This window comes from Drosophila rhopaloa, unplaced genomic scaffold (assembly GCF_018152115.1).
Source record: "Drosophila rhopaloa isolate 14029-0021.01 unplaced genomic scaffold, ASM1815211v1 contig_167, whole genome shotgun sequence".
NCBI classification, from domain to species: domain Eukaryota; kingdom Metazoa; phylum Arthropoda; class Insecta; order Diptera; family Drosophilidae; genus Drosophila; species Drosophila rhopaloa.
Genome location: NW_025335047.1, coordinates 5,003,005 through 5,029,984, shown reverse-complemented (window position 1 = coordinate 5,029,984; position 26,980 = coordinate 5,003,005). Strand labels below are relative to the sequence as shown.

Sequence of the window (26,980 nt, the reverse complement as noted above, 5' to 3'; positions counted from 1 at the left end):
AGAGAGTGTCAGAATGAGAGTGTGAACTCAGTTAGGCAACTTGGCAAAGGCGCTAAGGAGACGTCTATATATCCGTATAAGTTTAGTTGCTGGCTTGCGCAAAAATTGACATCTATGTAGCTATATTGTATGTATTTCTGTATGCTCTATACTCATGAATATTCACACAAAACTGTTGAACTTGTCTGGCATATATTATCCATGGACAATTACGTGGGTATGTTTGCTGGGATTCTTGCATTTTTAAAATCGTATATCTGCTGCAGGATTGACATGGAACTGGTTAACCCCAAGACGGCAACAGTTCGTCGAAACAGTTGAACACAGTGTTTGTTTTTTGCAATATTCTAAATTCTATTAACTACCAAAAAAACTGGCAAAGTAAAAATGTCTTAAGATGCTCTTAAACAAAATTAGGTACTTTTTGATAGTTTCCGACGAAGTGTTACCATTCAAGGAGTTCCAAGTTCCAGTTCTTTTCATTATTTTTCTATTGGCTAATCCATTCATATGTCCGATTACTCTTGATATACTCTGCGGAACAACAAAACAAGCACTTCTCTATTTTGGGATATGTATGAGTGTTATGGTTTCGGGGATTTTAGTCTCGTGTAATGTGTATATTCTTATGCTTACTCTATTTTATGGTATATTATTCACTATCATATCATATATTTTGCCTGGTTATCATAGATTGGTTATTAACATTAAAATATTTATTGTCTAAAACATTTCGCCCCGCTTAGTGCCACTCTAGACCTAGATGCATCCCAAACTATATAGTTTTTCCCCCCCAAACGATTCTAACTATTGCACACACCTTTGGCTACTTACAAATAACTCTTGCTCTCGCACAGATTAAATTTTGAATTTAATAAGTGTTCGGTGGCTGAGATCCTCGGGTTAATCCCTTTGGCGGAGCACTTTGGTTGGGGTTTATATATATATGTATATAGAAAACTTAAGGGCCTAGGGAGGATATGGGTTTGGGTTTCTTTTTTGGGACTTTTGAAGGCGCCAGGCTCTCGGGGCTCACAAGTGCCTGGTCCTTGTGTGGAAAGTGCAATGCCAAAGAGAAGTCCAGAGGAGCTTCGACTCAACCACCAACTAATCAACTAACCAACTAAACCACTTCTAGATCTCCAACCACCTTAGGTCATGTGCAGATCCCCCTTGAGGATGCGCGTAAAGGTCTTCTTGAACTGCTGATTGGCCAAAGCATAGCAGAATGGATTCATGGGGCTATTGGCATAGCAGAGGAAGTACGAGAACATGTACAGGTGCTCATTGATGCACGGCGGATGCCGGCAGAATCCCTCGACCAGGGCCAGCACATGGTAGGGTGTCCAGCAGGCCACGAAGCAACCCAAAATGAACGAGATCGTGCGGAACGCTTTGCGGGCACGATTCTCGGACTTGGACTTCTGCCTGCCACCGACTCCAAGGATCAGGGGCAGGGCCTTCTTGCTCTTGAAGTGCTTGCCTATCGAGTGGATGAAGGCCCGCTTGCTGGAGTTTCGACTGGCGGCCAGACCCTTCTCCTCTCTGGTTGCGTCCTGCTCCTCGGTGTCCTTCTTGGTCTCCTCACCACCTCCTCCACCCCCTCCACCCGTACTGCTGGTGGTGCCCGAGGTGGAGGGCATCTTGTTGGTATTGCTATCCGAGGCCTCCCGCTCCTCAATCCTTTCGAGGACCATCTGTGGTGGTGGTGCCGTCGCCGACTGTGGTGTTCCCGTCTGCGGCGTTTGGGTCTTGACCTTGGGTGACAGGGGCATCGGCATGGGTGGCATCGGGGAGTAGAGTATGGCGTCCTTGCTGCTCGTCTCCATGGGACTGGAGGCCCTCCGGTGGGGACAGTCGGCCGTCAGCTTCCCGGGCACATCCAGCAGGCAGATGGCCTCGATGCAGCTCTCCCGCCTCACCTTGGCAAAGTCCTCGATGCCTGTGTACGATACGAGAAGACGTTTTTCAATGGCCACCGCCTCCTCGAGACTCTGACTTTGACTCTGACTCTGGTTGTGATTCGGATTCAGGTTGAGGCTCAAGCTTTGACTGGGACTCTGGCTTTGGCTTTGGCTTTGGCTGGTGGGGGTTTGGCTCAAGCTTTGATTGAGGTTCGGTTTTGGTGGATTTCTGCGTGCGGGCGGTGGTGGAGGCAGGACTGGTGGTGGTGGTGGTTTCCCCTGGACACTGTCGTTCGGGGAGGTGATGGTGGCCATCATGGCGGAGCTCTCATCCATATACCGTAGCTCCGAGTTGGTCATCAGGTCATAGGTCAGGGCCAGTTCGCTGTTGCCCGAACTGTTGCCAAAGGGACGATCCGAGTAGTCCTCGGACAGCGGGGTGGGGCACTGAAAGGCGTCAGGGGGTGGCAAGATGGTCTGCACCAGACCCTGGTGCACTTCCTCGCTGGGCACCTCGATGGGGGCCAGGTCCACGGGGGACAGGGGATCACTGGTGTTGCGGTGAGGTGGTGGTGGTGGTGGGGCCGACAGGTCAACCAAACGATCATGCTCGGCAATCTGGGAGAGGGTGGAGCAGGAGGTGCGCTTGGGCCTGTCCAGCGGTGGGTTCGACTGGTTCTGGTGGTGGTGCTGGTACTGATGGCTCTGATTCTGGTTCTGATTCTGGTGGTGCAGGGAGCGCACCTCTTCCTTGCTCTGCGCCCGCTGCAACGGACTCTGGTTGTGGTGGTGGTGCTGTTGGTGGTGGTGGTACTGGTGCATGGCCTCGATGGACTTGGAGTTGGTGGTGCTCTTCTGCAAGTTACCTTTGCCCCGTGTGGCCAGCAAGGCGGCCTGTGCCCCGAAGACCAGACCGATCGACGATCGCTTCCGCATGTTGTTCAACTTCTGCTGGGTGATCAGCTGCTGGGCCTGGTTGACGGAGGACTCCTCGTCGGAGTCGAAGGCCGGACTGCTCGATCTCTCGCTCTTCTCCGCATCCACGGCTGCCTCTCGCTTTTTCGCCTCCTCCTGGATCTTCGCCGCCGAGGCTCTCCGCTGCTCCGGTGTCATCTTCTCCACTTCCTCCGTGGCCGTGGCCAGGGGATTGGCCTGACCTGAACCACTCAACCTCTTGATCACGGTGGTGCAGGCACTGTCCAAGTCGGTTTGATCCCCCGCCAGTTCCACCTTGGTCTTCAGGATCTTCTCCTCGATCACCCCAATGCCGGCCGCATGTCCTGCCATCCCGGACATGGCCCCGGCACTCAAGGCCACCATGGACTGCATTTTCCGCTGCTTGGCCTCACTGCGCTTCTGCATATCGTAGGCAGTTTTGTAGATCCCGGCATAAAGCACAAACAGCACGATCAGCGTGGTCCAGTAGTAGCCAATGATCAGGGCAGTATTGAAGATCGGATCCTTTAGAAACTGCACGGCACACTGACCGGGTAAAAGATCCCTCTTCCCGGTGAAGTGCTCCCATCCAAAGATCGAGATGAAGAAGAGCAGGGCGGGTATGATCCAAGTGATCGTCACCATGTAGATCACCCGCGTTCGCGTTCTCCAACTCCGGTACTTGGCCGCGATCTTCACCGAACAATAGCGATCTATGGTGATCAACAGCACCGTGTATTGGGACACCAGGCAGACCGTGTAATCCACCGAGAGCCACAAATCACACAGCATCGGACCTAGGTCCCAGTAGCCTTTGAGCACATATATCGTGTAGAAAGGCATCGAAACGGTTCCTAGAAAAATCAAGAGAAAAGTTAGGATTAGGTATAATTATAATTTTTTAAATAAAGTTCAAAATAATGTCTGTATACTAAGAGATATCTAAAGATTTTATTTGATTTTAAATTGTGAATGAAACTATGTCATAAAAATCTGTATAGTTTTGAAATCACTTATAAAGATGTCTAAAAGTATGCAAGAGAGAAAAGTTGTCTTTCTAATGGATTAAAAATATATTGTAGCATACTTTTAGAGGCCTTTATAAGTGATTTTAAATCCTATTGATTTCAGTACCTTTCTCTAATGTTAAATAATGATGAAAGTTTGTTACTTTATTTTCCGAAATATTTAGAAAGTTCTCACCTATCAGCATATCCGTGGCTGCCAGCGAGGCGATGAAGTAATTACTTGGCTGCCGGATATTCCTGTCCACGATGAAAGCTAGAAGCACCAGGATATTGCCGCCCACAGTCAGAATGATGCAGATGGCCAGACAAATGGCGATCAGGATGGTCTGCCACAAGGCGAAGGGCGGCAGAACCGGACCGAGGATTTCCGAACCGGAATTGGACTCCGACATGGTGGAACCACCGCCCTCCGAGGAATGATTCCTCAGGCCCAACAGAAGGTTCGTGTTGTTGACATCGAAGGTGCGGTACCATTGCAGCTGATCGTTCACCGACCACGAACTGAAGTCACTACTCTCGCCGTAGATCTTCGCCGCCTCCAGGAGTCGTTTACACTCCGTGTGGGTCAGGACCCGCTTGAAAATGACACTGCACAGCTTTTCACGCTCCCTTCTGAGGCTCCTGAAATTGGAAAATATATTATAACTAACTACTTTAAGAAATAATCAGCTATTTGGCTTCAAGAATATAATCTATCTACTATTAAAGACTTTACCACAAAACCTTTTAATGTATTTATAAAAGTTAAAGTTCTGTTCAATGGATTTTTGATTTTCTTAACATTTCTTTTAGAGTTTTCTATTTTCTAAAAAGCTTTGTAATAAAGTTTTCAACATAATACAGGAATTACACTTTTGAAAGGCGCCTTTATTGTATTAAGTTCACTTACCAGTCGGTGATCCACTTGCTCTTGATGGTATAGATGGAGTCGCTGGAGTTGCCATTGAGGCCAGCCAACTCCTCCTCCGCCGCCGACTTGTTAAGCGACCGCATTTCAAACCGCTCTCCCCTCGTCACCCCGATCTGCCCTCTACCCTCTGCCCTCTGCCCTCTGCCCTCTTCCCTCCTGCCGCTGCCCCGCACTCCTCGTCCCCTGCGGTCTTTATGGTAATTTCAAGTTGGTCCTCCTTAATGTGCTGCCGTCGACGTCTTGTCCCGGAATGCTTACATTGCCTCCACGGAATGCCAGGACTTGTCTCCGGTCAGGTGCAGCATCTGCAAAGGGCAACAAAAGCATGTCTTAGTCCTGATTCACACTGAGACAATATTATACAGGATATTAACATATGCAAATTTGTGAGACATATTGGCTAATTAATACTTATTTGATTTGAAAAGGGTTAGACTTGTTGCTATCCCAAATGATTTCTTATCTATTATTTGTAGGTTTTATCCTTCTTTTTAGGTATTACATTAACACTGATATAAAACTTAAGATCATCCATATCATTTTTATATATTTAGGTTCTAACTATTATGACCATGATCACATATATTATAAATTATAGGATATTGTTATTGGCAAAGAGCTGTTAGATAAAGCACTTTGTCTATTGCATTGAATTCATCAGACATCCGTATTCGAAAAAGAGTTTTTAACTTCTCTCAACACTTTTATATATGATATATAAAATCCTAGTGATTTCTGTAGTACGTCCTATAAATATCCTTGTACTTGAGATAAAGTAATAAATAATTGAACAGCCCTTGAGTTATTTATAAACTTTCTTTCTGTGTGGTTCGAGTTGGCGTCTTTGCTTCCGCCAAGTTTAAACTAATTTTGCAACCGTTAACTGGCAACCGGCGACTGGCGATGCAATTTGCTTGTGGCAGTTGCTTCCTGCCGATGCTCCTGCCACTGCCCCCTGTCCCTCCTTTGTCCTGTGCCACTCTGTTATGTTGCCTCATTATGTTACGGCATGATTTGCTTATGGCTCTGCCACTTGAGCTTCCAGAGGCCTTCCTTCGCCGCCGTCGCCTTTTCTATTTTTCTATGTCTTTTATTCAGTGATTTTCTTGACCTTTTTATATCCCAGTTCTGGGTATTCTATTTTGAGTGACTTTTGGTAAGGTGAAACTGGAAACAGTATTAAATAAATTAAATTTTAAATATTGAAAAAGGGTAAAGAACAAAATGTTTAACTAAAGAATCTCATCCATCCTTTAAATAATCAACTTTATTTGACTTGTGAAATATATAATATAATCCACTGTTTAAATAAATTACAACTAAACAATTTATTAGAAGCCATTTTAACTGAACAAGCTTTCAAGTTAATAATCAAGTTAGAGCAGAAATAAAATACCTTTATATGCGTTAGTTAAAGCAAACTTTCTTAGCGTATCTTAAAGTCGACCCACAAAGCCCCACAGTTGACTTGATGTTATTCAAACCTAAATGCTCGTGTTCACAGGCAGGGCGAACTTGCAACTTCCGATGGGGTCACTTGGAGGCCAGAGGCTGGCCAACTTCTTGACTGTTGCATTTGGCCCAAGGAATCCACCAAAGTTGTCCTTGTTGTTTGTTATTTTTAGAGTGCGCGAGGCTGGGAAAACAAGGTGAGGGCATAAAGCGGCAGGACGAAATTGAGTTTTGCAACTTTTCAAATATAATTTCCAAACAAATCGATAGGACAAACTTGTGGAGCGGCCTCTTCTTTGGCAGGCAAATTCCACAAGGGACAATCGAGTTATCCGCTGTTGCATCCTTGCAAGTGTTGCATCCTTGCAGCTCGGCACGTCCGCCGGCACTTTGACTGAGTGGAAATTGAATTAGTTGCGACAATTTGTTTTCATTTAATTCCCAAAACATTGCCACAGCTAAGATATCCGGCTAACGAAGTTAGTTGGCAGAAAGGCTGCTTCCTTAATCCATCAGCATATGCGAAAAGCCCCAATTGACAGCTGTCAGACTCTGTCGCCCCCGGGCTTTTGTCATCGGAAACCCGAAACCGAACCTTCCACAAAACCCCTTTACCAAACCCAAATCAAGGAGCAGTCCCAATTTCTATGCTAATTGAGGGCCATCCCTTAAAAGAGTGTGCGAGTTAAGCGCTTTTATTGCGTGAATTTCTCACCAGAAAGTGCTTAAATCTTGAAATGGGTTGAGCCTCCACAAAGGTTACAAAAAGGCATTACAATTAGCAAATAGTTAACGGCAGGGATTAGAGGATTTGGAAAGGCTTAGCGTAGTATTTTGTAGTTGTTAGTAACCTTAATTTTGGAGAGTTTATTTTAATCAGCTGCTTGTTAAAATAAAAGTATTAATTATGAATATTAATTGGCAAAATGTTAGGGAACGGCTCTTTATTTTATATTATTCTATATCCGCAGACTCTTTTTTGTTTCAGGCTTTTAGAATATCTCACAAACTAATATTAGTTATACCTTCCTATACTCTCCTACACTCCATAAACATTATTGTTTCATATTGATGTTAACACCCTTCAGTTACAAATAAGTTCTTTATTGACTTTTATTCGATAAGTGTTCTGTTATGTCCCAATGTCCCTGTTGGTAAACAAAACTCTAATTCCACTCCCCAACCTCCGTGGTTTTCCTTAACTATGTCGTAATAACCTTTTACGAAGTCCCAGTGGCACAGAAGCATTCTCGCCACACAACACGTGAAGTAATAATCCCGCTTAAGGACCTTAAGCCTTTGTCTAGTTGACCACCGAGTTGAACGGAGCTTTTCCTGCTTGTGCTCCTGTTCCTGTTCCTGGAAGTCCCGGACTTCCACGTTGACCGCACAACAAAAACAGAAGGCAGCAGAAAGCTGTAAGATCAAAGCGTTGATCTGGCGGGGTGGAGTTGGTGGTGGTGGTGACTCGGTCACAGTTTCCGGCTTCCATGGAAACTTTGTAGTGACTACACTTAGAGAACCACAAGCTATCATTCATACTTCATAAAAATCATCAGGGCTCAATAATTTAAGATTTATTTAAGATTTTATGGGGTGAATATTTTTAGGTGAAAATAACTTATGTTTCTCCCTTTAATAGAATTTATTTAAAAGACTCTAATTTTATTTGAAAAATAATAATCTAACCCATTTTCTAGTTAAAATATTTTATTTTATATACTTTTGCAAATTTATATCCTAAAGCCCAAAACCTTTTTATAAATTTCATTATAATTCCCAACTTCTTTTTTCGGAATCATTATGGTAGCTATTACAATTATAATAAAGCATAATTTGGCAATGAATTTAACATTACTTTATTTGATGGATTTTTAGAATGTACCTCAAACAATTTATTTCCAGTGCAGTAAAGCGAGGGTTTCTGTTGCATTCTGGCCTTTCGTATCTCGCATCTCCCTGCAACGGACATAGCTTGGGCTTAAAACCGAATCGAGGTTACCGAACGAATGACACACGGTCTGAATGGCGGGGATATAGGAAGTACTGGGTTTTCAGCGGGGGCTATAGCCAAGCCGTTAGCTTTGTTTGCACAACTCAAAGTTGTTGGCATTCTTGGCGTGCGCTCAGAAAGTGAAATATGTAAGCAATGTGTCTGCCTGAATCGCTGGCAAGGCCCAAGGGATCAAAGGGGGTGGGTAAGGCGGGGGGAGGATGGGGGAAAAGGTAAGGCAGCAGCAGCACCTTAAATCAGCAATTATGTCGCGCAACTTTTGCCAGGTGGCAGGTGCAAAAGGGAGGGCAATAAAAAAGGGATTGGCTACCCCCTTGTTAGATAAGATTTTGCTCGCTCTTGTTGCCATAATAACCCGCTTTTGCCTTTTGCCGTTTCCTGTTTTTTTTTTTTTTTTTGTTGTGCCTTTTTAATAAACTTATTAAATGTGTAAGCCAGCCGTTGTCCTTGCCATCGCCATACCTCATCCTTTTTTTCGGCTTTTATTTGGCAAATAATGAAAAGTAATTTAATCAAGCCAACAAAAGGGCTACGAAATTCATCAGGAAAGATAATGGAAGTCCCAAATTTGATTGGCACTTGAACCGTTGGCTCCTTGATTTCTTTTTCTGGCCACCGACATAGGGGTCTCCAATCGGGATTCGTTGTGGGCTTGTTGTGTTAATTGCCTGCACAAAGAACCTGCAGTGTCGGTTAGCGGCTTCCAATCATGCGCTAATATCCGCATCACCAAAAGCTTTGAGGGCTGCATCCATAATCCGGCCAACCGAAGGTATGATGCTGGCTGGAATGCCTGGCATTCTGGAGCGTCGAAAACTGTCAACGGCCATGGGGCGTTCTTTTGTGCCCGGACCCTGGCCGCAGATTATGATTTTGACAGCATTCTCTTGCCGGTGGAAAATGGGGAAAAATGGGGGGGCACTACCACGACCAGGGAATAACGGGCTGTGTGCCGCATAATCAACTTGTGCAAGTGCGGCCGGCAAGTTTTAATTACAAAACGTTCAGGCTCTTTACTCTACTTCCACAACCACTTCCACTTCCATTTCAAGCTCTCCTCTGTTTAATTCATCTAGCTTCTAGATTAACATTCTGCACTTTTTTCGTGCCTGCCTTTTGTTGACTCCCTGGGAACTACTTGGCACGCGCATTTTAATCAAAGTAAAATTTTAAATAAATATTAGAGACGCACAGCGTGATGAATAATTTCGGGGCTGCCGCGCTCTCAATTGTCTGCCTCGCATGGGCAATTTCAATTTTAGCTACGTCAGCCCGAGAATTGTGGGGTGCACAGTGAAAATACTTAGTCATCATTCCTTATTAGCCAAAAGAAAATGTTAAATTTTAATATATAATTAAAATTTTGAAAATAGAGCCAAATACATCGGTTTTATAAGTTTTTGATGGAATAATTTTTTTAAACTGGCATACGTGTCGTATGAGTAATTTTAAAGGAAGCTGAAAAATAGAATGTATTTTGTTTTTAAAAATACCAAATACATCGGTTTCATAAGTTTTTGATACAATAATTTTTTTAAACTGGCATACGTGTCGTATGAGTAATTTTAAAGGGAGTTGAAAAATAAAATGTTTTGGTTGTAGAATATACTTATTGGCAACCAAAATTTCACATATTAAACTTCATATAAAATCTGATAATATATGTAAATAGCTACCATAGGAAAGGCTTACATAAAATCAATTTCAAAGATTTCCCTATAATAAATTGTTTTGAAGAACCACAGTAAAGCCCAATTTTGTTTACATTTTCTTCACGTGTGTTCGCAAGAAGCTCTGTGGGTGTTGTTTGCATGGTGGGTGGCACCGTGTCGAGTCGGTGGCTGCATCAGACTTGTCCTTGACACGTTTGCTGCATGCCAAATGAAGGTTGGCTCGCTTCCTTGCCGCAAGTAGTGAAAAAGCGCTTTCCAAGACAGCCAAAGACCGCAAATCGTTTTCGGAGACTGTTGCGCGTTTACTTTGCTCGCTCGCACACTCACACGGTGACACACTTACACGTCCGCATGTACATTTCACACACACACACACATCCACACACATGAGAGCATGCACATGCAAATTTAACGAGCGCCAATGGCAAAAATTTCGCCCCAGGCCACTTAGCGTTGTCTTTTGTGGCATGAAACACACACATGCGCTGGCACATATTCATACATGTCGACATCCTCGTTTATTGCTATGCAATCTGTTGTTGCTGTTTTTATATCCGGCAGGCAGATAGCGAAGGCATAAAAACAGCCCCCCCTTCCCCCCCGGGGCACCATAACAAAATGGTAAGCGACACTTGCTACGAGCATGCTGAAGTGCTCAAATGACGCTGGCGGCAAGCAAGAAGGTGCCACAGCGTAAAATCTGCGGCTTGGAACAGATGGATTTTCAAGATTCATGCCGCTGATCGATTAAGCTGGGTAAACAAACCAGATTGTTCGCTTAGTTGCCTTGAATGAGAATCGCGGAGAAGGGCGTATTTCAAGGGTAAAGGAATCTTGTAGATAAGTATTTAAAATGAGGTGAGAACGATTAGTTTGTAATTAATGTTTATAGTAATCATAAAATGTTATTAATGTTATTATGGGAGATATTGGGAAACAGCTGAAAATTGTAAGGTTTTCAAAAGGGTGATATTATATGGAGAATATTTTTTATATATTAAAAAAATAAAGTTACTTATTTTTAAGAACTATATTTACTCTTAATAAATGTCAGCAATTAAACCTAAGGTAATGTTAATAATTATATTGCAGAATCCTGCTAATTATTATTGTCCTTGACTACACATATAAAAGGCAATTACCACAAAAGATAATTTTCCTCAGAACTGTGCAAAAGTCAAACCCCTCAAAAGTCTTCTCTTTAACTGGCACAGAGCATTCCGCACTCGCCTCGAATATCCTGCTTAATTTGGTCTTCCTTCCGTTACACCATCCCTGTGCTCCTGTCATTGCAATATGTTTTTATGATTATGACAATGATAATACCGTAATCGCTGTTGCCGCCTTCTGGCTTAATGCAACAACTGCAAATGCGTTTGGGCGACACTTGCAGCAAATTGCCCCACGCACACACAAGAACTATGAGCACAAACGATTCGAGCTGAAAATTGCTTGGCACAGTTTGTCGCATTTTTCGTCCTTGTGCTCCTGCTCCTGCCAGTCCTGCCTTTCCTGCCCGTCCTGCCTGCTATTGCCGCCTGCCCGCCTTGTCATTTAGAGCTCATTTCAGGCGAAAAACGAAACGGAATGTAAACAAAAGGCAGTGGCAACTGTGGCAGCAGGGCGGCAAAAGGACGCAGCCACTTCCGTGTCGCAGCAACCATAAAATGACAGAGCAACTGACTGCCTCCTCCTACACTCCACAAAAAGTGTGACCTGAATGGCTGGCATTTTTTAGGCCAGCTTCGATTTTAATTATCCGCTGATTAGAAAGTGAATTCAGTTTTATTTAGATTCTTTTCACTAGGTCTTAGCATACTTAATCTAAATATGTATGGATTGTTGGCAAAAATAAGCACTAAGCTGTAACAAACAAAATATTATTAATATTAAAAATATTATTCTAATCTAACCATAGGCGAACCAAAAGTATTTTTCCCTATAAACTAAATAATAATAATTAATATACTCATTTTTAAAGGTGTTTAAAAGTTTGCAGTGAGGAAGATATCATGTGTCGTAATAAAACCAATAAGATAAATAGTAAAAGATAATTGACAGAAGGAATTAATTTAAGAAACAGACAAAAAAGAAACTCATATTTGTAGATTAATTTGTGTTAATTTTTGCGAGTGTATACCTCCTTGTGTGCTCTCCCCTGATTCTCTTTTTCATTCCCCTAATGAGCTTGATGCGTTTTTGATGATGCTGTTGGCTCCTGCCGTTGCTGCTGCTGGTGAATGCCATACCGCACTGCCTGTCGCTTTAATTGAATGTTTTACCTTTCGGCCAACGCTGCGTATGCGCAATGTGCAGGCTGCCCAGTTGAAATTTGACTTTTATGAGGCGTTTTCGGAATACACAATTACCGTGTCGAATTTATTAATGCCATTTATCATGCCGCCCAGAATGTAGCGCGTAGAGGTAACCTCTTTGTCCCCAAACACAGTCTTTCATGGCTTGTCAGCGGCTTTAATTATGCTGAGGCTGCCGATGTCCTGCTGGGACAGCATCCTGCCCGAGACGTGCTCATATTTTATGCCTTTATAAGCAGTATTCGTGTCGGTGCCCCATCCACTTATGTGGACTTTAAGGGTGTGTTGTTTGGTATGACAATTAAAACCTAGAGCGCCCAAATTAAGTTAGGCAACCCTTTGCATCCCACATAAGGAATAAGAAGAGTGTCAGCAGTCAACCTTTTAATCACGGAGACACATAATTTGTCTGATTTATTCTAAACTCATTAACAAGAATGGTGTTTACTTGGATTTAAAGATTTATCATGGTAAAAATCTTGTTATATCAAAATAATTTGACAAATAAATATAATAATAAATAACATTTGCGGTTTTACTTGTCTTTTAAAATGTTTAAATATTGAATACATTTTTATACGATATTCCTGGCATTTCTTGTCTATTATTTGTCTTGGCCAAGTAACCCCTCCTAAGGTAAATTAACTAATGAACTGAATTTTATGACAATCTAATTATATAATACCAATTCCCACACATTTAATTACACAGACAATAATAGTAGGCTCCATTTAGCCTTAAGCTATTCGCCTGTATTTTCTTTTGTGGCTTAGTTGAATTAACACTGGGTCTTGGTTAATCGATAGGCACTCAATTAACAGGTCTTAAAAGCTTACCGCAACGCAACATTTTGCGTGTAGCTGCGTTGAATTTTCCGACTAAGCCGGCCTTCTATTTTCCCCTCGCCCACAAGTGGACACTTTCCAGTGGCAAACAGCTGAGGCGTAAATTGATTCAGTGGGCTTAATTGTGCTGACATTTTCATGTGGCAGCGATCGATCAATCGATGTGAATGTGTTTGCATGGCACGCAACTGCAGCTTTGCTTAGTGTCCCTCCACCCATTTGCCATCCAGTAAGCCTAATTTATGCCGTTGCATGGGTCGGGAATTGAATATGACAACTTTATGGAGTTTAGTTTATTATAATCGCATAAAATATTGTGACGTGCCGGGGCGGGTGAAACGAGCATGGGGATTTTCCCGAGCCTTCAACTCCCGCAGGTTCCCAACCGGCTGCCTTTCTGCTCCATTGTTGTGCGCCTCATGCATCTTTCATGGGTTCATGTTAATGTGCAAGTCCTGCTGCCTGGCTAAGATTTTGCCACCATCCTTCCCTTTCCCACTGCCTTCGGCTCCGGGCGAAAGTTTATGCAACAGATTTATGAATGCCCAGCTACGTGGCTGAATTAGGCAGCTGAGGGCTTTCCCAGACCACGGAGCACTGGTTTCTTCTATGACGAAAATTCGCGAGATAATAAGGTACCCTCGAGAAAGTTATAAACTGAATACCCAACTGATTAAAGTTGAATATCAAATGTTGCCTGCTTTTTAATCAAAACACTTTATAAATGCTCGACATTTGATCTTTAACCAAGAAGAGTTTTTCATTTTAATTAAAATTATTGTCTTTCAATATCTTTACATTTACAAAAACTGTAGCTATTAAGATCTCAAAATCAAAGACATTTTATATAACTAATTTGAATAAGTATAAATAGAAACAAGAGAGAACGCTATAGTCGGGTGCCCCGACTATCAGATACCCGTTACTCAGGTAAAGGGAGTGCGAGGGAGATGGAGAGAGAAACTTTGATCACGCATAATTTTTTAACGAATGGTCCGATTTGAAAAATTTCTTCTACATTTCGATAGGTATTGATAAACACAATAAAACTGCATTTTTACTTTTCGAAATATTTAAATTTTAAAATTGTATATAAGCGATTGTGGGCGTAAAGGGGGCGTGGCACCTTTTTGAAACAAACTTGCGCTGCGTAGGAACTCCTAGAATCTGCATGCAAAATGTCAATCTTCTAGCTTTTATAGTTTCCAAGATCTCAGCGTTCATACGGACAGACAGACGGACAGACAGACGGACAGACGGACAGACGGACAGACGGACAGACAGACGGACAGACGGACATGGCTAGATCGACTCGGCTAGTGACCCTGATCAAGAATATATATACTTTATAGGGTCGGAAACGCTTCCTTCTAGCTGTTACATACTTTTGCACGAATACAATATACCCTTTTACTCTACGAGTAACGGGTATAAATATCTTAAATATAAAATAAGTGACTCGCAGAAAAAATTACGATTTTTCTAAAGAAAAAAATGTTTTTCCCTACGAAATTTTCAAAACACTTTTCTACCTTCTTAAACTGGAAAGCTTAATATTTAAGGCAGCCGTCTGAATTAGCATTTCTTGGCTTATGAATTCCAAAACCTTCAGCACTTGCCAACTTGCCTTCTGGACGTGGAAAAGTTTTCCTTTAATTGTCAACTTCATTACCCAACTAACTGTTGTCTCTCTTTTTCGCCGGAGACCTTAGGTCATCTTGGGTTGGAAAGTTGTGCCTTTGTTAATTAAGTGCAACCCAATCTGCTGCTGCTGCTGTGGCAGACATAACTCATTCATTTGGCTGAATCGTTTGCAGCAGCTGTTGCCTCCTCCAGACTTAATTGCCGCACTCATGACAAATGTGTTTCCACCTCCTCCTCCTCTGCACTTTTCCAGGTTTTACCAATCCCTGTACATCCTAGCCAAACTCCTTCATTGTGTTAATAAATGCCCCATTGTTTGTTTTGACACGGCCAATATTTGTTTATTGGTTGATAATTGGCAATGCAATTGGTTTAATTACAATTGTAATGCTTTCCACTGAATTATTCACAATTAACAGCTGTCGAGTGGCTTTAATTGCCCCAGATTAATGCAAATCCGCTATAAGATTTTTCGTTTGTAAATAGCAAATGCTAAATCCGTTTATAAATATTTAATGCGCAATTTATAGCTCGAGGATATTTGCCCACTCCCTCGCTTTTTTCGCAATTCTCCTGTGTAAGTTGTTTTTCATGTTTCTGCTTCGCTCTACATTGCTGCAATTTTCTGTCGGGTTTTCAACTCCTCTTTTTTTTTTTTTTTTTTGACTTTTCAAGCTATCTGCGATTTTCCTGCGAAATGTTTTCAGCATTCGCTGGTTGCGAATGTATTCCGATATGGTTGCCCTCGGCTGTAGGATAACCCTTTTACTCTGTGGAATGTCCATCGTTAATGGATTTCACCGTTATTGATATGTTTAAGGAATTTATATTGTTTTTAATTGAATTTTATTTTCCTTTTTAAAATTCCTTTAAGTATTAGTTGGATGGTAGCATAGTTGTAATTTGTTTTTTCCAAAAATGCTAAAATATGCAGTCGTTTCCGCGCATTCTGATGACTTTGCATTGCAATGAAATAGTTTTTTCTGGCACAAAAATGCATAGCTTAAGCAAAGCAAAGAAAGAAAAAGTATTTGGAAATAGTGAAAATAGTTTTTAATTAAAAAAAATTTCTAGCCGGGCACAGTTGTCAAAACAGGCCAACAACTGCCTTACAACGAACAATGAATGCCCTAGCAAACAATACGCGAAAAAAAAGATGTCAACGCATTAAATTTTCAAGAGAATTTCTTAAAGACCATGGCCCATAAATTGTTTTTCCAGCATCCCAGTGAGTTTTTTTTGTGTTTTGCCAAAACGCTGTCAACGCATTACGTAATTATGGATGTATCAAATTATGAAAAATGTGCTCGGCATTCGCCAAGTTACGTGTTGTGGCAACATTTTATGGCTGTCGCGGCATTGCCGTCCTTCGCCGCAGCGAATTATGTGACAAAAACGCTTCAGTAAACAGCAGACGTACAAATAGATGGGGAAAATGCCACAGAGAGACAACAGAAACGCGGACCCCGACATGACAGCCAACAGAAACTTGGATAAGACGGGGGCGGGAAAGGTACACTCGGGGAAATGTATTGGGTTTTAGGTATAATTAGTTATCAGAAGCTTGATTTATGGCTCTATAAACAGCCATTAATTTCGTTGTGTCTCAGAAATCTCAAACCATTGGAAATCAAAAACTGTTCAAAGTTAGCTTTGACTTATACACAGATTTTAATAAAAATAAATATAATTTTAAAAAATCAAATCAATTAAAATAAACAGATTATTTAGTAGTGCAAATAGTCGAATTTTTAAAAGTATTTTTTATAGCTATTATTTATCGGGAATGACTTGAAAATAGTCAGCATCTTTTTGATAGTTTATAACTATAGAACTTTAACTGATCTTGTCCTGATAAAGAGTTATTTTAATGTTATTAATATTGTATAACGACCATCGGAATCGTTGGTTAGTTTAGTTTTATACAGCTACAAGATACGTCACTATTTTGTTAAGTGTACTTGACAAACTGGGTAACTGGAGAGTCTTTCTGAGGGCTGACACGTGAATCCCTGTCCCCTGTTTTCAGTCCCAGTGCATCGTTAAAGATTTATTTAGAATTTCCAGCGGGCTCCATAAACCGCATCGTGTAATTGTCCATATATGTAGTGTATGGAGACCCCTCTCTTTCCATCTCCATCCCACCGTCTCTTTCTGTTTGCTCTGTCAGCATTGCATACTTTTATGGTAATAATTTCAGTTGTGGTATTAAATCAGCGGAAACGGAAATGTAAAAACGTGTTGCCAGGAAGTCATATTTCAGCTTAGACAAACGAGATACACGAATGGGCAGAGCGAAAGGGATGGGAATAGAGTAACAGATAGAGAAGGGTGATGAAGCGTGAGATAGAGCCACATGCAACACTGTAGTCAGTTGTTGTTTGTGCTGCTGTTGTGGAGGAGACTACATCGCATTAATTTGGTTTTACAACATGGCCACACATAAAAATGAGAAATGGCTGACACACATGCTGCACAGCCCAACTGGAGTGAGCGAGAGGGCCTGTGTAATGGGTGAACGAGAGGCAGACAACAATTGCCATCAACAATATAGTCGAAATTAGCGCAAAATGAATTATAAATGCTGCCTTAATAAAAAGCTGCACCACAAAGCGCGGCCAGCAAACATCAAGTCCTTAGCGAGTGAAAGAGACAGCTAAATGGTAATAGCCCGAGCGGAGTGAAAGAGTCCGAGGATGAGGAAGTGGCGAAATGAAGAAGCAGCCGCAACTCTCCACAGATGTAAACAGTAAAAATGTTGAATGTTCTTCCGCCGCTTTATGTGCAGCATCAAAAACAGATGCTGAACAAGCCGAGTGCAAAGCAAAACGGGCAGAAAAGAAAAGCGGAATGGAAAGCGAAGGATCAGGACAAGGGGTTGCGGAAGAACTGAAAAGCCTTGTCCACTCAAATTGCACTAAATAAAGAAGCAAAAGTTTTTAATACCCAGTAATTTTTTGGTTTTTGGGGATATTCGCTTTAAGGTTATTGGTTGGAAAAATTCATATTTATTTTAATTTTAAAATTCCCAAATTAGTAGTTTTTCTTTCTCAGTGGGTTTCTTTCATTTTAAAATGCGAAGGACGTGGTCTATTAAAACAAGTTTTATATGCAAGGTCTTAAAATATCTTAAAGAGCAAACCTTCCAACCATACGCAACAAATCTAAAACAAATTATATGCCCTGTATTAAATGTCTTAATATTATTATTTATTCTCTTATATCTTGATTTTCAATAAAAATTATGTAAACATTATGTTTAATTATGGGAAATGCACATTTGTATTCCTTGTAGTCTATAAACTAAAGAGAGTTTTTTCTCAAACCCAATTATTATCGACAAATTTTTTTGTAAATTTGATGAACGGGTTAAGTTATTTTATTTTTCTGAGTTCATGTAACATTTATAATAAATTTAAATAAGCTTACAAATTTTTCCGGTGCTTATAAAGTCTCAATAAAGGTAGCTTAGTAGTTTTGTTTTAAGAGTGTCATCAGCAGTGACTGCTGGGCAAAACAGATTGTTCTAGTTTATCGTCAACCAATCTGTTAAAGTTAACTTAGCTGATGTAAACTTTTATTAACCTACTGCTATCACAACTTCTGCAACAAATGCCCCAATAAACATTTTCAATTTAAGTTGTATCTTGACAAGGGCTTTTCGCAGTTTAGTCGCTGGTTTATGAGCAGCTCAATGGCTAATCCCGAACATAGTCGTCAGCTGCCATTTGAAAACTTAAATTTCGCAGAAATCTTAAAAGCAGATGTCCGCGTTTCCCCAATGGATTTTCTAAGGCTGGTGGCTGGTAGTACCGCTGCTGGCAATTATCACATCGTGTCGCAGTGGCGGCCATAATATCCCCCAGTCCGGAGATGAAGTCAAATGCTGCAAATACAACCAATCAGACGAACAGCAGCGGGATGCGCCCCTCAACGCCCATTTTAATGTGCGCACGACTTGGCTCGGGGCAAACGCATATATATCGGGGTATGGAAGTGATATTGGCTCTGGTAACTCCATGAATTTTCTTGTGTTTTCAGTGGGGAAACAGCAGTAAATTGACATAAAAACCAAATTGTCCATAAAAATGTATTTCCCTTTAGCCCAGCGAAGGATCTCCCCCAAGCAGTTGGTTTTTCCTCGATTTTCTCCCGCATTTCTTTTCTTGTTCCTCGTGTTCCCCGATGCTTATCGATAAAGTTCAATGGCAGCTTCAGGGGCAACTTGCTCAGTTGGCCGGCGGAATTAGTTTCCTGCGGGGAATCCCTGGGAACGGTTCCGTCAACAATTTAATCAGTTCATCGCCTCCCGGCCGCAGCAAATCCTGCTGGCCGTCCAAAGGACTTCTGCTTTGTGCTTATTTCAACACCCTTTGGGGCTTGTAGTTTATTTATTTTTTCTTCTCTTTTTTTTTTTGTTTTGGACAGGCTTACTTGCCGCCTATTGACACAAAATAAGTTGGCTTTATTTTGGGTTTTATTGGCCGCATTCTGTTGGCAGGAAATTAAAAGCCATCTGGCAATGTTTTCATTTCCTCTTGCCAGAGTCACTTCATCATCTTCCCCAGAATCGATATTATGCTAATGCCCGTCTAATTATTGCCCATTATCGAAATGAACTGAGCACATTTCCCATCACCACGAACATTCGAAATAATCGTAGTTTGCCAGCTGGCTTATTTGATGAGCTCCAAAACAAGTTTATCATTTGGGAATGGGATTTTATTTTATATGTAAATGGTTCTTGGTCGGAATGTTTGCTTACATTGTCAAGTTTTGGCTAATTAACAAATTTGATTAATCGGAAAGCGTCTGTTCAGCTTCCCTTGTAAGATTTTATTCGATAAATAAAAATGATTAATATTAAAATCTTTAGCTTATTAGTTAATATTGTTAATAAGTTTAAATTGCTTTATATTTCGAGCTAAACTTTATAGTACCATAAAATTTAAAGAATCAAAGTCACTTTTTAGATCTTTTATTTTTTCTGTCATCATCGTAAATGCTTTTTTTTAAAAAAGGTTGAATAGATGGAAAATGATTGATATTTTCCACAGAAGCCTAATTATTAGCTAGACCAGAGGAGGAAAAAGGCTGCAAAACCAAAAGGCAAATCATTTCAATACAGCTGGGTCCCAGAAGATAAACCCCCTCCCATAGTTTTTTTTTTTTTTTGCCATCCCACACACTGGCATGTGGGGAGTTTGAATGGATTTTTAATAACATTGTCAGGGTGACACTGAAATGGCGTCAACATGTGCGCAGCTATCGACCCTGACTGTGATTATCACTCGACCTCCAGTCCCCGTAGCTCCCGTAACCCCCATTTATCCTCCTTTCGACCATCAGGGGTCAGGCTAACTCACACATACACACACACACACACGCTCAGGAAAGTGTTGGACGTTTTTTGTTTGTTTGGGTTGTGTTTTTGTTGCAGGTTCCTCCAGCGATGTTGGCTTAACGCCTGCTGTTGCTGCTCTTTTCGGCCGGTCAACACGCTCATATTGGATATGTTCCGGTGGCCTGACCACCACTCCAAAGGCTCATCATCGGTTCCATCCTTTTTTGATGAGGCGAACAACACGAGCCAACTAATTTCAGCCTGACATTTGCCAGCGATGATGATGATGATTACGATGATGATGCTGGTAATGGGCTATGGCTTATGCCGAATGCCGCACATTTCATAAGTTTCGATGGCGGTTAATTTACATGGCCAGTTGGAGGATTTATTGCCAAACGAACTAGGCCAACTGTGGGCAGGCCAGATATTTATTACAGCCTGTGCGCCTGAAATGAGTTAATATCGCTTGACTTCTTACTGGCCGTTCTGCCTCTTAAAGCCCCGGACAAAGGTCCCATTGAATGTATTCACAGCAAGGCAGAAAGACGCAGGATGTGCCACAACCTGACTGCAGATACACCAGAAGAAATAATAGCAGTGCCCTCAGGCGTTTCTTGAGGAATGATAAAATGTATCTTTAATAATGGCCCCTATTTTTGTTTTGAGTAGAGACACTTTTATGGGAGCCAGTTCATATATTAACAATTTATTTCAATTTTTCATTTGAATTGGTGTTTTACAGGCAATAACTTAACCAAACTTAATTAATCCGATTTCAAAGTGGCATACCTCATACGACTCGTGGTTTGATTTTCTAAAAATCTGCATTCAAAATTTTCATTTTAACGTTGATCAAATTTTTGACCCATTTTCATGTTAGTTTTTTCTAAGTTTCCGATGACTTGTAATGAGGTGACCTATAATTGCACTTCCAGAGTCTATAACTTTACCAAATTTAATCCGATTTCAAAGTGGCATACCTCTTACGACTCGTGGTTTGATTCTATAAAAATCTGCATTCAAAATTTTCATTTTAACGTTTATCAAATTTTTGACCCATTTTCATGTTAGTTTTTTCTAAGTTTCCGATGACTTGTAATAAGGTTACCTATAATTGCACTTCCTGAGTCTATAACTTTACCAAATTTAATCCGATTTTAAAGTGGCATACCTCTAACGACTCGTGGTTTGATTCTCTAAAAATCTGCATTCAAAATTTTCATTTTGACGTTGATCAAATTTTTGACCCATTTTCATGTTAGTTTTTTCTAAGTTTCCGATCACTTGTAATAAGGTTACCTATAATTGCACTTCCTGAGTCTATAACTTTACCAAATTTAATCCGATTTTAAAGTGGCATACCTCTAACGACTCGTGGTTTGATTCTCTAAAAATCTGCATTCAAAATTTTCATTTTAACGTTGATCAAATTTTTGACCCATTTTCATGTTAGTTTTTTCTAAGTTTCCGATCACTTGTACTAAGGTTACCTATATTTGCACTTCCAGAGTCTATAACTTTATTAAATTTTATCCGATTTCAAAGTTGCATACCTCTTACGACTCGTGGTTTGATTCTCTAAAAATCTGCATTCAAAATTTTCATTTTAACGTTGATCAAATTTTTGACCCATTTTCATGTTAGTTTTTTCCAAGTTTCCGATGACTTATAATGAGGTGACCCATAATTGCACTTCCTGAGTCTATAACTTTACCAAATTTAATCAGATTTCAAAGTGGCATACCTCTTACGACTCGTGGTTTGATTCTCTAAAAATCTGCATTCAAAATTTTCATTTTAACGTTGATCAAATTTTTGACCCATTTTCATGTTAGTTTTTTCCAAGTTTCCGATGACTTGTAATGAGGTGACCCATAATTGCACTTCCTGAGTCTATAACTTTATCAAATTTTATCCGATTTCAAAGTGGCATACCTCTTACGACTCGTGGTTTGATTCTCTAAAAATCTGCATTCAAAATTTTCATTTTAACGTTGATTAAATTTTTGACCCATTTTCATGTTAGTTTTTTCCAAGTTTCCGATGACTTGTAATGAAGTGACTTCAAGTCTAGTTTTCCTTCCAGAGTCTATAACTTTATCAAATTTTATCCGATTTTAAAGTGGCATACCTCTAACGACTCGTGGTTTGATTCTCTAAAAATCTGCATTCAAAATTTTCATTTTAACGTTGATTAAATTTTTGACCCATTTTCATGTTAGTTTTTTCCAAGTTTCCGATGACTTGTAATGAATTACTCATAGTTGCACTTCCAGAGTCTATAACTTTATCAAATTTTATCCGATTTCAAAGTGGCATACCTCTTACGACTCGTGGTTTGATTCTCTAAAAATCTGCATTCAAAATTTTCATTTTAACGTTGATCAAATTTTTGACCTATTTTCATGTTAGTTTTTTCTAAGTTTCCGATGACTTGTTGGTTGATTCTCTAAAAATTTGCATTAAAATTTGCAATTTAATTAAATGTATTTAGTTTTTGTAAGAGATGCTTATGTTCTTGTTTTAGGTAAGAACTTTCTTTAAATTAGTTAGTTTCAAAATAAAATTATTTCAATAGCTATTGAGTTGGGTTTTAGCTTAGAATTTTTACGAGTTACAGTTTCAGTCCTTTGTGACTGCGTTTGTAATTTTGAAAATCCATTATTTTTACCTCATCTGTGCGCAATGTGGTGTGTGCAATGAAAGCAGGGAGAGAGCTGTTATAGCAGACAAACAAAAGCTGCCGAAAACAAATAATCCGTTCTGTGTGCTCCATGCTCTGTTTTGCTGTTTTGCTTTTTGGATCTTTGAATGTTTGTGTTTTCCTTGCGAGCCACACGACTCTTATCCTGGCTGGCATCCTTTGTCTGTTTGTCTGTTTTTCCGTCTGTCTGTCTGTCTGTGTGTCCCTCTCTGTTTGCATGCGATGCTGATGAGCCTGCAACATGTCGAGTCGAGTTGTTGCCAAAGTAATAATAACAAAAGGGCTAAGACCGAGACGAGAGCGGGCTTAAAAACTCATTGACACGTTCAGCAGCAGCCAGGGCAACACTTTCGGTTTTAGCCGTATTCTATCCGTAGTTTTGCATCCTGCCTGCGAAGGCCTCTAAGCCATTTACTTAGCCACACTTGGACAGATGTCAATGGGAATCTGGCTGGGTAAATGGATGCTCGACTGGCTGAATGAAATCATGCACGACTGACTTAATGCCTTTGCCAGGCACTTGGATTCATTTCCATTTAAATGTTACATCAACTCGGGTTTCCTCTCCGGGGCAACAGTGCGTATGACCGCATCCGAATGTGCATTTAATTGCATTTCAATTTCTCGATTTACAGCCATTTGGGCATACAGCCTGCCAAACACAGACGCTGCACATGCACATCGAGTGTCCAAATGGAGTATTGAATTAATAAATTCTCGGTAAGCTGTTGACGTGGTGGTTGTGGCTGTGGTTGAAGGACACTGCCAGTAGCTCGGCTACTTAATTAGCAGGACGACAGACCAAAAAGCAAGCCTCAGATTTGCCCACAATTTCACACTCAGTTCATTTGCCTTTGCCAGATAGATTTTCCCTTTTACACACACTTTTTTTTTCAATTTTCCCATTAGCTTTGGCCGTCAAAGAGGAAAACGAATCACACATAAAACTTAATTAAATTTATCAATCGGAAACAAAATCAGCTGGATGGGAAGAGGCGTGGCGTTGATTGGCATAAGGGGCTTTAATAAGCATAAATTATGAAGAGTCTATAATCAATTCCAGTCGTTATTGTTTGTCTGGCCAACATGAAAATTGTTTGCAGCACGCGAGCAGATATCTTGGAATAACAATATTTAATTGAAGCGAGGTATTAAATACCCTCAAACTGAGATTAAACGCAGTGTTTCAATAATATATAAAATCGATTAAATGGTGAAAAAATGTATATATTTATTAACAAAATAGAGAAGCAATGTGTAAACATGACTGAAAGTAATTAGCAAGAAAATGTTATTTATTATTGACTTTAAAATGTATTTTTTTCTAGTCTTTATTTTGTCGGAAGAGATGAAGAACCTGTTTTTTATTTATAAGAATTTTCTTTATATTGTTTTTAGCTAACTTTCTGTGGCCTTAAACGCAATGAAAGGGCAAGTAAATATAATCTATTTTTGGCTGATGATTTTCTCATTTCAAAGCTGACTGCTTATGCCGACTTAAAGGGACCTTCTTTGTCCCGAAATCTAAATATACCCTCGGAAAGGGCAGCTAAAATTTGGCTGAGGTCATTCATTGCGAGCAGGTGCAGCCGGTGAGATAGTGAGAGGCAGATAACAAAGGCCCACAACTGGGCGAGTGTTCAAGTGGCCGGGCAGTTGCAAGTGAAACCACCTGAGCAAAGGCAGTAATTACACAGCGCGTCACTCACTGACTGCCTGACTGCCTGACTGAGGCCTGCAATTAGCTGGCCATATAACTCATCCGCCACGTGGCACCGCTCTAGAAATAAAATGCAATTTGCGAAGTGAAATTGCCTGTACTTGTTAAATTAATCTCGCCCTCATCTCGGGCTGCCACAGGCAATTTCAAGCTCGACTTGCCAACTCATCAGCCAGCGCCAGCATCGCTCAGTTGTCAGCCGCAATCGCTGGCATTCTAATTAAGCCGCGGCTAATCATTAATTAGACACATCGAATGCGGCCTTTTGGCTGTTTTTTTATAGGTGCGTATATACACAATGCGGCCCATTTAAGTTTGGTAATCGCAACAGCTTTCTAATGCCGCAAAAGCCAAAAACAAATGTCGCTTTTAATTATGTGCTTTCTCAGGATTTTGACGGAAATACACTGCAAGGTTATGTGTTCAATTATAAGTAAAGCTGCTTTTTAATTTATTTAAGTAATATTTTTAACGCGATCACGAACTGTTAAAAGAAATATAACATCTCCTCTATGCTATTTCTTTTGTCAAATTCATTATAAAAATTTATGTTTGTCTGTTGAGCAAGTCAAAAATTGTTTTCTAAATTTTGTTATATATTACTTAACTGTCTGTATTTTTTTAGAAAAAAATAATATTGTTTGTATTGTAAGTAAATCTTAATTTGTAGAAACCGAGAATTGGTTTGTTTTTTGATTGACAGAACATAACGAGTAACTGAATGATTTTAAATTTGAATGGGCGATTGTAAAGCAAATTTGGTTTTTAAAATTTTTGCTTAGTGTAGTCAGCTCCAGCTGTTTGGGCTTACATTTAGCATCTCAAGGCACGCTACTGGCCACACCCAAGGATATCCGTGGTTGGAGGTGGACGAGGACGATGTGGGATGAGAATGGGAATGGGGATGGAGCAGGTGCAGGTCCAACTGCTGGGTGTGCTCAAGGTTAGGGCCCAATGACTGCCCCACCAAGTGGTAGCCAAACCGACCCGAGCCGAACCGCGTGGAGCTCAACTGACGTGCTCTGATCGACAGGATGTCTGCCGGTGGGTGGGGCGATGGGCGATGGGTGATGGGTGTCCTAGGATTCGAGGGCTGTGGTCGGGAGCTTATTTATAAAACGACCTTGGCGCAAATCAAATGCAAAACTTTTATGCGGCCAGCGACACGCGTCCGTGTCCGTGTCCGCATTCGCCTGCTCATTAAAGGTCAAAGCCGATTTTGTTGTCCTGTCTCCCCAAGGTGTGTTCGTTCCTGGGTCCTTTGTGGCGGGAATTGCGAGGAAACAAACACAAATGTATATATGTACAAAATAAACATACAACTTTATACGCAGGCAAAAAGTATACAAAAATCTGAAGTCAGTTGGATGAGAAATCCTACGAAAATTTCAATTATATTAAATTTTATCAATAATTTGTATGGTTACAACAAACTTAATTCGGCTCTGATTAAAAAATACAATATAATTCATTGCGATTAACAAAATTTAACAATTTGTGAATCAAACATTTTTCAATATTTAATAAATAAGCATTAATAATTAAAATTTTTTCTTGCTCTGTTAAGCTTTTCTTTCCGTGTAAATATTAATATAATTTTTTAGGCTTTTTGGGAAAGCCTCTTCAGAATTATTTGCTTTGGCGCCTTGCTCAATAAACATAATTAGCATTTTGCCACTTTACGTGGCCCAGCCACTAATGAATGACTAGGCCGAAAGGGAAACCGGCAAGAAGGCAACAAAGGAATATAACAAAGAGGGTGAGAGGTGGGGGAACATGAATTGGACCTATTTCATATGCAAAAAGTGCCAAAGAAGTTGATTAAAAATTCAGGAAGAGCTCAACTATTTGACAGGCACGGCGCCATCTGTGTGGCAAATAAATAACGGAGTAAACTGAGCAAAGGCCACAAACAAACACGAACACCTACGAACTCCCAGGATATACATATATATAAATATATATATATATATATAAGCTGTGGCATAGACACATCAACACTTGCAGAGATGTATACAAGTGTCACTCGTGTGTAGCGCACTCAACGTCAGCACTTGGCAATTGCCATGTTCCCTCAAACACACATCATCGCACACTCCCACGCACACCATTGCACACCCACACTCACACACTCTCACACACCTTCAAAGCAAATTTAGAAGGCTGCCAAAAGGGCTACTCTCCAACACACACACACACTCATTTGGTGTCGCACATGGCGTATACGTGCTGGCTGTCTGTGGCCGTGCCGCAGAGTGTAATTAAATATTTTACAGGCAATCTACATTCTTAAGATAAACTCGGCTTTATATATGTATTTGTGGGTGACCCAGGGCAGGAGCAGCAGCGACAATGGGAAAATGTTTTTAAAAACGGGAAACACGCAAAATGCTAAACAAGTGCAAAGTCCGGGAGGGATCGCAACGATTTGGAAATGCTCTTAACCAAATCCCAAAAATGTAGGAAAAAAGTCGAAACTTTTTTTCGA

At 40.7% G+C, this 26,980-nt stretch overlaps 1 protein-coding gene across 1 annotated transcript in view; it reads right to left on the bottom strand.

Moving 5' to 3' along the window:
- Window positions 1-98: 98 nt before the first annotated feature.
- LOC108048194 (probable muscarinic acetylcholine receptor gar-1) overlaps window positions 99-26,980 on the bottom strand; it is a 33,253-nt gene continuing 6,371 nt past the window's right edge. The window contains exons 2-4 of the mRNA XM_044458469.1: window positions 4,758-5,083; window positions 4,044-4,489; window positions 99-3,694 (exon numbers count right to left, since the gene is read on the bottom strand). Coding sequence (XP_044314404.1) covers window positions 1,152-3,694; window positions 4,044-4,489; window positions 4,758-4,861 — 3,093 coding nt within the window. The 5' untranslated portion in view covers window positions 4,862-5,083 and the 3' untranslated portion in view covers window positions 99-1,151. The remainder of the gene's footprint in view (window positions 3,695-4,043; window positions 4,490-4,757; window positions 5,084-26,980) is intronic.